The sequence below is a fragment of the Taudactylus pleione genome, unplaced genomic scaffold (assembly GCF_031769625.1).
Source record: "Taudactylus pleione unplaced genomic scaffold, aTauple2 ptg000053l, whole genome shotgun sequence".
NCBI classification, from domain to species: domain Eukaryota; kingdom Metazoa; phylum Chordata; class Amphibia; order Anura; family Myobatrachidae; genus Taudactylus; species Taudactylus pleione.
In genome coordinates, this window is record NW_028284455.1 from 37,004,503 (window position 1) to 37,020,331 (window position 15,829).

The window sequence follows — 15,829 nt, forward strand, 5'->3', positions numbered from 1 at the left end:
ATTCCTGCAGAATGTTCTGTGTTTTATAGGAATCCCTTCAGGCAAAATATAATGTCTGCCGTCTTCACTGGTGATGAAAATGAAGATTAATCTGTACTGCATTGCTGAATATCCAACTGCTTTGCAACTAATGGGACATTGAGCACTACATATTTAAATTTACATTGAATGTGTTACTGGCTCAACCTTCTCAAAGGCACTGATGCAATGTAGTAAATTATGGATTTTTGCCTATGTGTATGATGGCAATATTACAGACTAAGCAGGAATTCCTAGATGATGCCATTTAAAACAGATTTCTTCAAGGGTTCTCATGTTTGGGTGGTTGTTAGACAAAGTGATAACACTGCCAGCTCAGCATGTCAAACTAATTTTTATGGGCGCCTGTGCTGCAAAAGGTATTTTTCACCCCAACACGAACACTTAGTCGTGCTAAAGCACACAAATGAGGAGCGCTAGTGGCAACTGCATGGATACTGCGTAAATAACAAGGGAACCTGATGGTAAGGTTATATGGACGCCACAATACCTGTGAAGGTGTCCTGTGGTATCTGGTACCAAGACATTAGCAGCACATCCTTGAAGTCATATATTTTGAGAGGTGAGGCCTCCATGGCTTGAACTTGGCTTCCAAATCCACAGATCTCAATCCGATCAAGCATCTGTGGAATGTGCTGGAAAAACAAGTCAACACCTTGAACCATACCTGAACAATCTTTGCAATGTGGCAGGATGCATTATCCTGTTGAAAGAGGCCAATACAGTTGCCATGAAGTAGGTGTACTTGGTCTGCACACTATGCAAGATTTTAAAATTGCCAAGGCACACCATCCGGCGATGCGGCGTGACGACCTATGCAAAAATACACATTGGCTCTCACATAAAAAAATACACCCATTGGCCTCCACAGGAATAAAACACACATACATTGGCCCCAAAGAAATAACACAAACATACATTGGCCTCCATAAAAAAAAATAACATAGCCCCCCACAGAAACAAACAAAAAAAAAACAAAACCCATTGCTCCCCACAAAATCAAATCATACTGGCTACCACATCAAAAATAAGTTTACATTTTTCTAGACTTACTTGTCTGTCCTCGGCTGCAGGTTCCCACGGTGCAGAGCTGTCAGCAGTGGCTGGCTGCGGAAGGTAGAGATGTACTGGCTGGCCACGGGAGAAGAGAATGGTTGGCCGCGGCCGAAGGTGGTAGTGCTGGCTGTCTGCAGGCGGGAGGGAGAGAAGGGTTGACTGGCCGCGGGAGGGAGGGTAGTGCTGGCCGCAAGCGGAAGGGAGGGGCTGGCTGAGACTGTTGGGTCGGGCAGGCAGGCAACGCGGCGTGCGTGACCTGTGATGTCACACTGCCACGTTTAGGCAGGTCATGGACCGGGCGTGTCTGAGCCTCCCAGAGGAGCTCAGCGGCAGCGCTGCCCGGTTCGCAGTTCTTTAATGTTTACTATAGATATTGCACAAGCATCTAAAATATAGATCAGTATAAAATATCTTAAGCTGGTTACACACTAGACGATATGTTGTCTGATCCCGCAAATTGGATCGACATATCAAGTACATTGTCTAGTGTGTACCCATGACATGTGCACTTCCACGGGTCGTTAGTGACCTCGCCCGTCGGCCCTACTGTACAGCTGACTGATGTTGCTAATGATGTCTTGCTGCAGAATGCAGCATGACACATCCCCCGTCGAACCTGGCATCGGCAAGTGTTGTATGCACTTGCTGCATGCCGGGTCCTGTCGACGGCGATATCGCGCTGTGTACTCTTCGGCTCTTGTGTACCCAGCTTTACATGAACATTTCAAGAGCTTATCAGAATTCAGTGTTCTCCCCAGGATCAATTTCACGGATGCGCTACCTGGCTGTTTTTTACGTGTCACCCAGCACTATTCTTTTCCAGTGGTATGGCTGTCAAAATCTGTCTTGCACTGCACTTACTGTAGGTTACTTTGACAGGCACAGTAACTGAGATCCATCCTCTGTCTTTAAGTGGTAGAGTGCGTTTTGGACAGCGGAACATTGCAGACATGTACAGTGTCTCAGCGTGCTTTATTGGACACAATTATATTTGTGTCCAACCAGCAAGTGGGCAATATCTGGAAGAGTCTTTAAAAATTCTGTGTCCAGCCAGATTACCCTGCCCCCATCCGGCTATTTAATAACGCCACCTGGATGGTAAAATATTTTTTGTGGAGAACTTTGAGAATAAACATAATGGAGATACAGCAGTTATTTTGTTATACTCAGTTGCTTTAGCAGTAGAATTAGAGAATATATTCTCGTCCTTCCAGCATTCTCCGGTGGCTCGGAAGCCAACACACAAAAGGTTCCCCTTTGGATCAGAGTGCAGAAAATGTCCTACTCGTTTGCTGTCACGTTAACCATCGCCAAATCACTGATTGACATGTTTCTCTGGAACATCTGGTATCAGTGTCTTGACTCTGAGGATACCGAAATCGCCAGAGAAACGTGAATAAAAGAACTGTTACTACATATGATTGAATAGATCTTTACAGGACCTTCCAGGACAAAAACTGTTACTATTATTAAAGTGAAACTTTGCGGCATTTGTTCAGTTCAGGTCAATTCTTCAGTATTGGGAAGCAGATCTGAAACCATAAATATCCTCAAAGCGTGCACTGTGTATGTGTGTGTATATGTGTGTGTGTATGTATGTGTGTGTGTGTGTGTGTGTGTGTGTGTGTGTGTGTGTGTGTGTGTGTATATATATATATATATATACACGTGTGTGTGTGTGTGTGTGTGTATATATATATATATATATATATATATATATTGCCTTGAAAAAGTACAACCTGTAATTTATTTATTTTTATGTGATGGATCTGCACAAAATAGTCTAATTTGGTGAAGTGAAATGAGAAAGATGTATATAAAAAAAGAATCTTTATAAATAAAAATTTTTTAAAATTGGCATGTGCATATGTAATCACCTCCTTTGCTATGAAGCCCCTCAAAAGTTCTGGCGCAACCAATTACCTTCAGAAATTACATAATTAGTGAATGAAGTCCACCTGTGTGATATCTAAGAGTCACATGATCTGTCAGTATAAACACACCTTTTCTGAAAGGCCCCAAGGAGGTGAATACTTTTGCAAGGCTATATATATATATATATATATATATATATATATATATATATATATATATATATATATATATATATATATATAGCTCTCTGCTCCCTCGCTCTCTCACTGAATGCGCCGTAGCGCTGGCATCTTCAAGGGGGTGCCAGCGCTACGGCGCATTCAGTGACGTCTTCCGGCTTCCATCAGGGATTCGTGACCAGGTGAAGGTGAACACGGGTGACACACTATATAAGGTATTCATTGTACAGTTTTTTTGTATCTTGATAAAAGGGTTGGTTCCCTGAAACGTTGATCTTATCTCAGTGTCCTGGAGATTTATTTTTCAAACATGGACTCAGAGTGCCGTCCAGTGCTACTGTGTGTGTGTGTGTATGTATGTATATATATATATATATCTATATCTATATATATATCTATATCTAATGTATGTATTTGAAAAAAACGCACAACACCTATTGATCCGTTAGCAGGTGCAAGGCCACATAAATGGTAATATGGAAAACCGTCCACTTGTAGATCCACCAGGGGCTCAATAAGAGACGAGGCCAGCACTCAATGAAAGATAAATGAATCCCAGAGAAGATTTTATAGCAACACCATAATACATGACAGGTACATCTTTGCATCTTAGTTCAGCATATCATACATTACAGTAAGTGTGAGCTTTGATGCACTGATGCTCACACCTACTGTAATGTATGATATGCTGAACTAAGATGCAAAGATGTACCTGTCATGTATTATGGTGTTGCTATAAAATCTTCTCTGGGATTCATTTATCTTTCATTGAGTGCTGGCCTCGTCTCTTATTGAGCCCCTGGTGGATCTACAAGTGGACGGTTTTCCATATATATATATCTATATCTCTATATATATATCTATATCTATATATCTATATCTATATATCTCTATATCTATATATATATCTCTATATCTATATATATATATATCTCTATATCTATATATATATATCTCTATATATATATCTCTATATCTATATATATATATCTCTATTTCTCTCTCCATATTTCTCTATATATATATATATATATATATATATATATATATATAATCTATTTCTCATTTACTTAAATATTTTTTTCTGTGAACCTTTTTTTTTCCCCAACACTGAAGAATTGGATTGAACTGAACAATGGCACCAAGTTTCACTTTCATAATAATAATATTATTATTACCAGTTATTTATATAGCGCACACAAATTCTGCAGCGCTTTACAGAGAATATTTGTCCAATCACATCAGTCCTTCCACAGTGGAGCTTACACTCTATATTCCCTACCACATATACACACACATGCAAATTAGGGTTACGTTTTTTGGTGGGATCCAATTAACCTACCAGTATATATTTTGGAGTGTGGGAGGAAACCGGAGGAAACCCACACAAGCACAGGGAGAATATACAAACTCCGCACAGTTAGGGCCGTGTTGGGAATCAAACCCACGACCTCAGTGCTGTGAGGCAGTAATGCTAACCATTGCACCATCTGTGCTGTTACTAATAATAGTAACAGTTTTCATATTTTTCTTAATATTCTGTGATACAAGGTTTTAAAATGTCATATAGAGAAAACCTCCATAGAATCTCATATGCTTCTTACCTTTTTCTTTTTTTTCCGGAAAGTGATATTGAACTGTGATGAATTTATAATTTACCAACCCCGGATTAAAATACCTGTGAGCCTCATCATACTTACATATTATTAGATAATTATTATAACCTTATTAATATCTTGATATTGTTTTTAATTTTTATGTGTAGTTTTATATTGTGATAATTGAGTATTATAAAGTAAACTTGTGATCATTTTACTCTGCAAGCTCTCTATATATTTTTTCTCAGATAGGATTACTCTAAGCGCTTCCCTTAACCCGTCCCCATTTATATACTAGTATATGTATAAAGATCCGATGCCATCAGAAGAATAATGCAGCACCTACTGTAAATTAATTGGGTATTAAACGTTTTATGTCTGTGACCAGTATAAGGTTTTGACTCTTCAGTGACTTCTGTTATACATGTAATTTCTAGAAATCTTAAATGTTAGGGTAGGAATAGCATGCTTTTAATTAGTTTAATCCATTACACCACCTGCTGTTTGTGCCTATTTTGACACTTGTTGCTGTGTGTGGGTGTATATATGTATATGGACTTTGTGTGCATTCAGATATTTGGGGGGGGGGGGGGATACATATTTACTATAAAATTATATGTTGGTATATGACACAAGGCATGTAAACCATAGTAAAGCACAGTGGAGCAGTACCATTAGGCTTCATTAAACAGCTGCTGAGAACTAAAAATAATTCTACCTTATTTACAATGAGAGACTTCTTGGCAATAGTTCTTTGCTGAGCTTTCAGGGGTTTGGAAATGTGACTAGTTTGGCTTGTGATCAGAAAGCAGGCATTTGTTCAGGCTCTCGGGAGAGAATTAAAGAACAAGCAGATAACTTCATGCAAACCTGTCTAGGTATAATAGCCATTATAACACAGTGCAGCCAATTTGCTGTCTGCTACACACCGTTAATTATTCCGTTGTGCTGCTGGGCTCATCGATTTGTATTTCAGATACTTCACTTTTTTTATTTAACTCACTCTGCACTCCAGCTTTCACAGTGATTGTTTTTATTTTAACAGGATGTCAAATATAAACAGTGTTATTTCTAAAGATTTATTCACATCATTGTAATGCAAAAACAATACTGTGAAAGAACTGTACACCACATATGAACCATTCACAAAATAATACAAATCTTCTGTCAAGATGACTGCTTCTTGCTGCTGTGCTACTAAATTGGGCGCTTGTTCATGTTGGGCCGTTATAAATCAGAGACTGCTGCACTGCGCCCTTATATCTTCCTTGAGAGTGTTTAAAATTAAAATGAGAAGAAATTAGCAAAAAGGAAAATAGGTCCTATCAAGGGTCACACCTAGGACTTTACAGGTGCTCATATTGCCCTTGCTAAGAGACCTGCAATACTGTCTCTGAGGCAGAATCAATTCGGCGCAGAAGCGTCTTCTGCTTTGTGTAAGAGAATACACAGGTGAGAGCTGATCACCTGAAAAGCAGGATTACATAAATAGCGATATGGGCTTTTGCAGTTGTGTGTGACTTCCAGTATGTGCTACAATAAAATAATCAGACGCAGTGCTTCAAGGGCAATGGCGTATTCTGGCTAGCTGTATGCTAAATGCACTAGAACTGTGCTGTCAGGTCCAGTGGTGTCTCTGTTACCTGTACTTCAATGCAGTGCAATTGAGTCATTCACTATTTTGTTTTGCAATAGCTTCAAGGTATTTCAATATTACTCTTGGCTGAGGTTGTTAATTATGTTTTTTTCATTTGTACATGTAATTATATGCCTCCAGTCTGCACAGCAGTGATGACCATTCGGAAAGAGAATATTTGTGTATTAACTTTTTGGACATGTTCACTAAAACATAGTTCTGTACATCAAAGCATTTTTGCTGTCAAGTTACAATAAAATATCAGTCATGCATTGAGAAATAGTACCACCTTTTAGGCCAATTATCAAGGGAGGGGACAAATTAACTTGAACAATACATTTCTGACATTAGTGCGGATTTACTAACATTGGATGTATGTGCAACTTGTTCTAAGCCACAGAAACCAATCGGAGACTGTTGTCATCATTAAACTGATTCCTGATTTTGTTGCAATTTTTTTCACTTAAATCCTGGGTTGTAAGTGTGCTACTAGCTAGCCTTGTTTTAGTCAGCAAGAGCTGTACAAATCAGGTTGCTCTTGGCCAAATAAAATAATACTTGTTCAATCACCTGTGCACTGAACATGTGGTAGAATGTCTTTCAGTGTTCCAAAGCATGATAGTCATTGGACATGAATTTACATCCATCTTTAACATGCCATCTTCAATGTATTAGTGTTCTAGAACAGGGATAGGCAATCTGTGGCACTTCAGCTGCTGTGGAACTATACTTCCCAGCATGCCCTGTCACTGTTTAGTATGCCCTAACAGCAAAACTGTGGCAGGACATTCTGGGATGCATAGTTCCACAACAGCTGGAGTGCCTACCTGCTGAAGTATATTTTGGTAAATTAACAAAGTCACTCTGCAAAGTGTATCAAATGCTTTTTTGACCACTGAACATACTGTTTTGTGTCATTGATTTGCAGGTTGCTGTAACGTTATCTGTTCAGATAAAACAGGAACATTAACCAAGAACGAAATGACCGTAACACACATTTTTACGTCAGATGGGATTCATGCAGAGGTATGTAGGAGTGTGGCCTATTTTAACATGTATTCTGTAATGCTGGTAGAAAGGTTTTGATATACTGTATAGCATTGTTCTCTTTATTTACCATCTGGCACTCTGTTGGATATGTAACTTTTTTCATATTGCCTAGAACAATGGAGTTTTTTTTCTTTGGGGGGGGGGGGGTTGCAGCTGGGGGGAGATCATAGACAAAATACATACTGTGTAAGCGTGGGCACTGTGCTTACTTTTACTTTTTGGTGGCTTTTATTCAGCTATGACTTAAAAAGAAGACACTGACTCAGCAGTGAGTATAATGCAGAACTCCCCTCACAGAGGGCTTGATTCAGACCCGGTCGCAAGCACTGATCGCTCGCAACCGGGCCGATGGTGGCCCAGAGCGCATGCGCACGACTGAGCCGCCTCCGTCGTGCGCATGCGCGAGACCCGGATAGCAATGGGCAATCCGTCGCTCCGGGTCTCGCATCAAAGGGGGCGTGCTGTCGATGTTGAGTGACAGCACGCCCCCTTTGGTGGGCGGGCCGGGGGGGGGTGGCTGCCCAAACGGATGCGTTCCCATGAGAACGCCTACCGTTTGGGGGCGGCCCCACTGACATCACAAGTGTTTGAGCCGAAAGCTCTCTGGGGCTTGCGGCCACGAGACTACCACAAGGGTCTCGTCGCAAGCCCGATGGTCGCGATGGTCTTGACCAACGCGACCATCATCCTGGCCGCTCGCATTAGCTGTGGTTCGCTCCATAAAAAAAAAAGACGCCCTGATTCAGAGCCTACGCTCTGTCAGAGCATCCGGCTCTGAATCAGGGCCAGAGAGAGTTAGATAGATATAGAGAGAGATCCATCTATTATGATTTTTATTCCAGTACAGTGCATTCAAATCCAGTCTACCAGGTACGCTATATTCACCTGAACCTACTGTAATTATGTTTTTTTTTCAATTTAGTTCACTTTCCTCACATTTATTTTTATTTTGGTACCATAAGTTGTTAAACTACTACCAAACAGCACAGGTTGCAGAAAACAGCAGTGCATATTAAGAAAGTAGCACTTGGGAAAATCGGACCGCAAACTGGGACATCATATGTTTCGACACTGTAGTGTGGTGCCATCCCCTATATCTCTCGCCCCTGCATCAGTATTGATGTCTTCTGAAAATAGCTTCATTTTATGCTTCTTGTTCTCTTTTCTCTTAGGTTTCAGGTGTTGGTTATAATCGCTTTGGGGAAGTGACTATTGATGGCGATGTTATTCATGGCTTCTGTAACCCATCAATAAGCAGAGTGGTGGAAGTAAGTTCTCTCTATCCCATTTCCACATCTCTCTTCTGTGCTGGCAGATTGATTGATAAATTGAGGGCACAGGTCTGAGCTGCAGTTACGTAAATAAATTGTAACCACACTGCATCTTCTCAAACATTTATCAGAATGAGTGTCTGTATTAATGTATTCTTTATTAGGAAAGGTCTTTTCTCGCCGTCTGTGCAAAATCATAAAATAGTAGGCTCCTTTTCATATAAATAAAAATGACATTAATTGTCATATAAAAATCTATTATTGGAATAATGAATAAAGCTACCATGTATTATAGTCTTCCGTCTATGGTACTCCACGTCCACAAGTTATTTACATTTATTTAGGCTTGTTGGAAGTTGGTGAAAGATTGAGTCAAGTTATAGTTTAGAATTCTCACCGACTTAATTTGTTAGGATGAAAAGCTACAACTGTAAGGACCTGTTTAAATGGGTATGTTGTGCTTTTTGTGAGGCCAGTTTCTTAATTAATAGTCCAGATTGGCTATACACATGTGGATTCAAATTGGCCAAAATGCTGTGATAAGCAAATTTAGTATTTTATTCTTTAATACTTTCTGAATGGCAACAGTATACATTTAGAATGTCACACAAAACAAACATGGCTCGAAACTTGTAATTAAGTTAAAACTTAAGCTGGGTACAAACCTGTGCCCGGCGGCCATTGTGTACCAGTGTGAATGACGTCGTTCAGACATTGCGCCGATGACAGATATATCTGCACATCGTGCTGTGTGTATGGGCTGTCAGCCAACCGCCCGTACACTTGCAGCAGAGACCGCGGGGAGGGGGACGTGACGCGACCCCAGGCTAGCGGGACCCGTGGTCAGATGATGGTTGTTCAGTGCATATGAACAACCATCATCTGCAGATCACTCTATCTGCAGATATACAGTCAGGTGAATAAATATTGGGACATTGACAGAATTTTCATATTTTGACCTCTATTCACCACCACAATGGCTTTGAAATGAAACAAACAAGATGTGCTTTAACTGCAGACTTTCAGATTTAATTTGAGGGTAATTACATCCAAATCAGGTGAACGCTGTAGGAATTACAACGGTTTCTATATGTGCCTCCCACACTTTAAGGGGCCGTTGTAATTCCTACACCGTTCACCTGATTTGGATATAATTACCCTCAAATTAAATCTGAAAGTCTGCAGTTAAAGCACATCTTGTTTTTTTCATTTCAGAGCCACTGTGGTGGTGAATAGAGGCCAAAATATGAAAATTCTGTCAATGTCCCAATATTTATGCACCTGACTGTATCTTTTAGGTGTATACCCAGCTTAATACTTGCTGCATAAGCAATAATACCAGTGTCTACAGAGGTAGCAGGGTAAACATGTGGAAATGCTAGTTTCCCATCGCGCTGATTCATTATAAGGGTCCCAATGGGGTACAGTCTAATGGAGCGTACACACGGTCAGATTTGTCAGACTTGTCAGATTTGTCAGATGAACGACTGAACGATTAAACGATTTGAACGATTTTACCAAAGTTTTGAACTATTTGAACGATTGAACGATTTTTGACTGCATTAAAATGAATGGAATCGTCCAAGTCTGACTGCAAACCCATCAGATGTCAGATATCGTTATCTGACAAACGGGAACGCGCATCGTTGATCGATCGTTCAGGCATGTCAGATATGAACGATATTCCTTCAGATATGAACGACTGAACGATTTTTAAATCGTTATCGTTCATATCTGAAGGAAAAATCTGATCGTGTGTATGCACCATTAGGCCTATTTCAGACACAACGGTTTTGTCCAGACGCAAAAAAAGTCTGTTTTTTTTCGTAGAGTGTTTGTAGTTGTGGCCAGGTCCCCATCTCGAACCAGCTCCCCCACGCCAAAGGGAAGAGTCTTTTTGAAGACTATTTGAGCAATAAACATCTTGCCATTAGAACGACTTCTGAATCCTGCGACAATAGAATTGCGCCAAATGCTATTCCGTTCTCTGGTTGTTCTGAATTGAGCCCAGTGTCTCCAAGCTCAAGCCCTCTGCCATCTACCCTTCAGAGTCTGGTCCTATGTGAGGATTCAGTGGGTATCAGCCGACACCAATCAGGAGGTGTGGCCGCAGCTTGGATATATGCATACACAGCAGAGGCAGTTCCATGTGCCGATGGTAGGAGCTTGGGAGAAGTGGTTCCAGGTGCCAGTGTAGGAGCCTTGGTGTACCTCAGTGGTTCCAAGCGCCGATGGTAGGTGTTTGGAGGTGGCAGCAATGTTACATGACCACAACGCAGTGGGCAGGGTCAGAAACAGGCGATTACTTAACAGTAAGAGGGAATCCCTGATACCCCAAGATCCAGTTAGGATCAAAACTAATCTCTGATCGCGTTGCGTGGCAAGGTCATCCGGTCACAGTAGTGATAATGATGGAGGTATTTTTCCTTGTAGGGAAAGCTAAGACCATAAAAAAACATTTGCTGCTGATACTGTAATTCTTGAGGCCAAACCTGAAAGCATTGGGTCTATAATAGGAGGGGTAGATTATATCTGGCCACTGTGTGATTACAGATTTTGTTTGCATTTTGGCAAATTGTCTAATTCGTGCCTGTGTTTTTGGTGCCCGGTACAGCCATAATTTTGTGGACCCCATGGCCCTCGCAGGTTCATGCCAGTCGGCTTGAGAGTTGCCTTTACCTATATGGTGGTTTCTCTGCCGTGGGGGACCTCTAAAGAAATTGATCCTACCTGGGCAGATGATGACTTTTAATCGGTGTTCGCTATTCATGTAGGACAGTTGTTCCCAAACTTTCTTGAATCACGCCATCCTAGAGTACCAGAATTTTTTGGGGGAACCCCTAGGCCAAAAGTTTTCTTTTGGAGATGTTCAGCAAAAATTATTACATTTAAGTAAATTGTGCTCCTGTCATCCCTAAGTTCAGTTGGTGGTGGTGGACAGGGTTATGCCTCTGTATGTCCACACATTTTATGATAGCCAAAACCCTTAATTGCTCTCTCTCTCTGCTCGCTCTCTCTCTCTGCTCGCTCTCTCTCTCTGCTCGCTCTCTCTCTGCTCTCTCTCTCTCTGCTCTCTCTCTCTGCTCTCTCTACTCTCTTTGCTCTCTCTGCTCGCTCTCTCTCTGCTCTCTCTCTCTGCGCTCTCTCTGCGCTCTCTCTCTCTCTGCGCTCTCTCTCTCTCTCTGCGCTCTCTCTCTCTCTGCGCTCTCTCTCTCTCTGCTCTCTCTCGCTCTGCTCTCTCTCGCTCTGCTCTCTCTCGCTCTGCTCTCTCTCGCTCTGCTCTCTCTCGCTCTGCTCTCTCTCGCTCTGCTCTCTCTCGCTCTGCTCTCTCTCGCTCTGCTCTCTCTCGCTCTGCTCTCTCTCGCTCTGCTCTCTCTCGCTCTGCTCTCTCTCGCTCTGCTCTCTCTCGCTCTGCTCTCTCTCGCTCTGCTCTCTCTCGCTCTGCTCTCTCTCTGCTCTCTCTCTCTCTCTCTCTGCTCTCTCTCTCTCTCTCTCTGCTCTCTCTCTCTCTCTCTCTGCTCTCTCTCTCTCTCTCTGCTCTCTCTCTCTCTCTCTGCTCTCTCTCTCTCTCTCTGCTCTCTCTCTCTCTCTCTGCTCTCTCTCTCTCTCTCTGCTCTCTCTCTCTCTCTCTGCTCGCGCTCTCTCTGCTCGCGCTCTCTCTGCTCGCGCTCTCTCTGCTCGCGCTCTCTCTGCTCGCGCTCTCTCTGCTCGCGCTCTCTCTGCTCGCGCTCTCTCTGCTCGCGCTCTCTCTGCTCGCGCTCTCTCTGCTCGCGCTCTCTCTGCTCGCGCTCTCTCTGCTCGCGCTCTCTCTGCTCGCGCTCTCTCTGCTCGCGCTCTCTCTGCTCGCGCTCTCTCTGCTCGCGCTCTCTCTGCTCGCGCTCTCTCGCTCTGCACGCTCTCTGCTCGCGCTCTCTCGCTCTGCGCTCTCTCGCTCTCTGCTCTCTCCTTACTCCCCACTGCCGTGTGCATCTCTCTCTGGCCTCGCTCCCCGCTGCCGTGTGCATCTCTCTCTGGCCTCGCTCCCCGCTGCCGTGTGCATCTCTCTCTCTGGCCTCGCTATGCCTGTTCCATTGAATGGCCGATATATCTATAAGTGTGTACAGTCGATATGTCTGTGAACAATGATGTTCACAGACCTATTGCATCTGCCCTACAGCACAGCTGATGCCTATATATCTTAGGGGTATATTAGCACGTATGGCTGTGTACGGGCGACCCGCCGACTGCTGATACACTTGCTGCAGGGACCTGCCTGTGACTGACACTCAACTAGGCAGACAAATTGAAATACCCACCCAGTTGTGATGTCAGTGCAGACACATCAGCCAAACGATTGGTAAGTGTGTTTGCACTCACCAATCTTTTTTTTTTCCCAAAACAATTTTTTATTTTTATTTTATATACTCATAAGTGCAAACATACATGTATATGTATATCTATACAAACATCAGATATATTACATAAATCCATATACACATATATACAGAACTATAATCTGTACAACCAAATACATTTCAAGTGCAACGTCAAACAAATACATTCTGTCTGTAGGATATAGCTAGTCAAAAATGACTGTTAAACATAAGCACAGAGACAAAATATATAATTCAAATAAAACCATAATAACAGAAAACAAAAACAAATTATATATGTATAAAGTAAAATAAAATAAACAAATACACCCCCTCCCCCCCGAACCCTGGTGCAGCTTGTTCCCTTTCCATTGATCGGATACTCCTACCCTGGAGGAAATATCATTGTTCCTCTACAGGAGACAAAGAATCTTATCCCCTGACCCGTAAATATATCTAAATATAAATATACAACATCACTCCAAATTACGAAGTAGAGACCAATTCGTAGTCTCAAATAATCTCATTATATGAGTTCTAACATCAGAATCCAGGGAGTCGATATATACACCCCATTTAGCGTAAAAGCGAACGACCCCCTTCTCAACATCAGGTATAGTTGCTCTTCTATCAAAATAAAGTATTTGTAGCAATATGGTTTTAACTGCTTGAAGAGATGGTGCTGTGGAAACTGTCCAGTTACGAAGGTTAGCTTTCTTTGCCACAGTTACCACTATCGTAAGAAAGGGCAATAATTCCATCTTACGACCTTGCAGGTCCCAATTTATAAAATTAGCGCATAACATAGCCAATGGGTCTTTCATAAGATGTAATGCGCATATCTTATTTATAAATACCATAATCTTATCCCAAAACTTTCTAATTTTCCCACTTATTATGAAAGAAAGTAGCTTGTGAAAATTTACACTTCGGGCAGCAGCCTGACTCCTCGTCAACAACATGTTTCCTCTGACTCTGGGACATATATGCCCTATGAATGGTCCTAATATGCACTTCCTGCCAAATAGCTGAATGGAGAATTCTTAAAGTCTTCTCAGTATGCTTTAATAAAACATTGGGGGAGTCTACTTGTGGTATTTCTGAGGACCAATGTTGGATGCAACTCTCCCACAGAGTCTCAGCTGTCGCAGAAAGCAAGTAGGGGTATAACAACCATGTCTTGTAATACCCAGTATTGGATAAATTAAATATGGGCCGTAAAATATCATCATCTCCCTCCCTCAACATAGTAGGGGGTAAAGATTGTATAAAGTGACGAAGTTGCAGAAACATAAAAAAAATCTCTAATAGTAAGAAAAAAATTTAGATTTCAAATCTTGAAAAGAATACATTTGGCCCCTTGGATCAAACACATCACGAATGGCAGCGATACCCCTCACCCTCCAGACCAGGTATTCAGCGTATTCCAAGCCAGGAATAAACATAGGATTACCCCAGAACGTGTTATACTGAGATACAGTGTGGTGCCTGTGAAGCTTTCGGTTTATTTGTAACCAGACTAGGTAAGTGTCAAAAAATAGAATATTATTTCGTATCAATGGTGGGAGATGTGATTTGGGAGTATGAAGTAGAGCAGACAAAGAATAGGGAGAAGCTATTTCTTCCTCCAGGGATTTATGGGTATATTTTCACAACCCGTCAACCAATCACGTATATATTGAAAAAATACTGCATTGGTGAATGCAGAGACATGCGGAACAGCTAATCCACCATCAGGTTTCCCCAAATACATCTTAGCTCTAGATATACGTGGTTTCCCACCCCTCCATAAATACTTAAAAAATAGGCGAGTAATTTGAGTAATATCGAAACTGGCTAATCTTATTGGCAACATTTGTATAGGATAGGCCAGTTTAGGAAATATGACATATTTCTACAATGCAACTCTTCCCAGGAGAGATAATGGAAGGTGTCGCCAAATGTCCAATAGTTTAGTTATGTCAGCTATCACTGGGGTGAAATTAACTGTATACAACTTAGAGATATTAGCCGGGATATAGATTCCAAGATATTTTATAGTTTGCTGAGCCAATCGAAAATGATCCAAGCATATAGCAGAAAGAGACAAAGGCGGGGACCCTGAATCATGCATATAAAGGACCTCCGATTTATGTAGGTTAATCTTATACCCAGCAAAAGAACCAAATTGAGACAGTAATTCCAAAATAGCAGGAACAGAGTTTGAGATCTGACACAAACAAGAGCATGTCAACCGCAAAGAGACACACCTTCAACATTGCTTTTCCAATAGAAATCCCTCATGCAGACGAAGGGCTATCGCAAGAGGCTCCAGGGCCAGTGCAAATAACGGGTGAGAGAGGACAACCTTGTCGAGTGCCTTTCTGAACTTCAAAAGGGGTAGACAAGTAACCATTTGAGAAACCTGCGTAATTGGGTCACGATACAACGTTTGTAATATTGACACAAACTCATCAGGGAATCCAAATCTCTTCAATGCTTCAAACAGGTGGTCCCAAGTGACAAGGTCAAAAGCCTTTTCAGCATCCATAGAAATTATAGCCTGAGACCTAGGACCACCTGAGAAACCAAGAGCTTGTACGGCTGCCAGCACTTTCTGAATATTAACTACCAAATGGCGACCCATGATAAATCCTGTCTGGTCATTGGAAACAATAGTAGGTAAAATGTATTTCAAACTATCCGACAAGATTTTAGTTAACAATTTGTAGTCGACATCCAGCAGTGATATTGGACGATATGATCCCAGATCCTCCGGATCTCGATTGGGTTT

General features: G+C 41.7%; 1 protein-coding gene across 3 annotated transcripts in view; it reads left to right on the top strand.

Annotated features, from left to right (window-relative positions):
* ATP2C1 (ATPase secretory pathway Ca2+ transporting 1) overlaps nucleotides 1-15,829 on the top strand; it is a 177,417-nt gene that overhangs the window by 122,004 nt on the left and 39,584 nt on the right. For all 3 annotated transcript variants that reach the window (XM_088462799.1, XM_088462798.1, XM_088462801.1), the window contains exons 13-14: nucleotides 7,312-7,409; nucleotides 8,606-8,701. In XM_088462799.1, coding sequence (XP_088318925.1) covers nucleotides 7,312-7,409; nucleotides 8,606-8,701 — 194 coding nt within the window. The remainder of the gene's footprint in view (nucleotides 1-7,311; nucleotides 7,410-8,605; nucleotides 8,702-15,829) is intronic.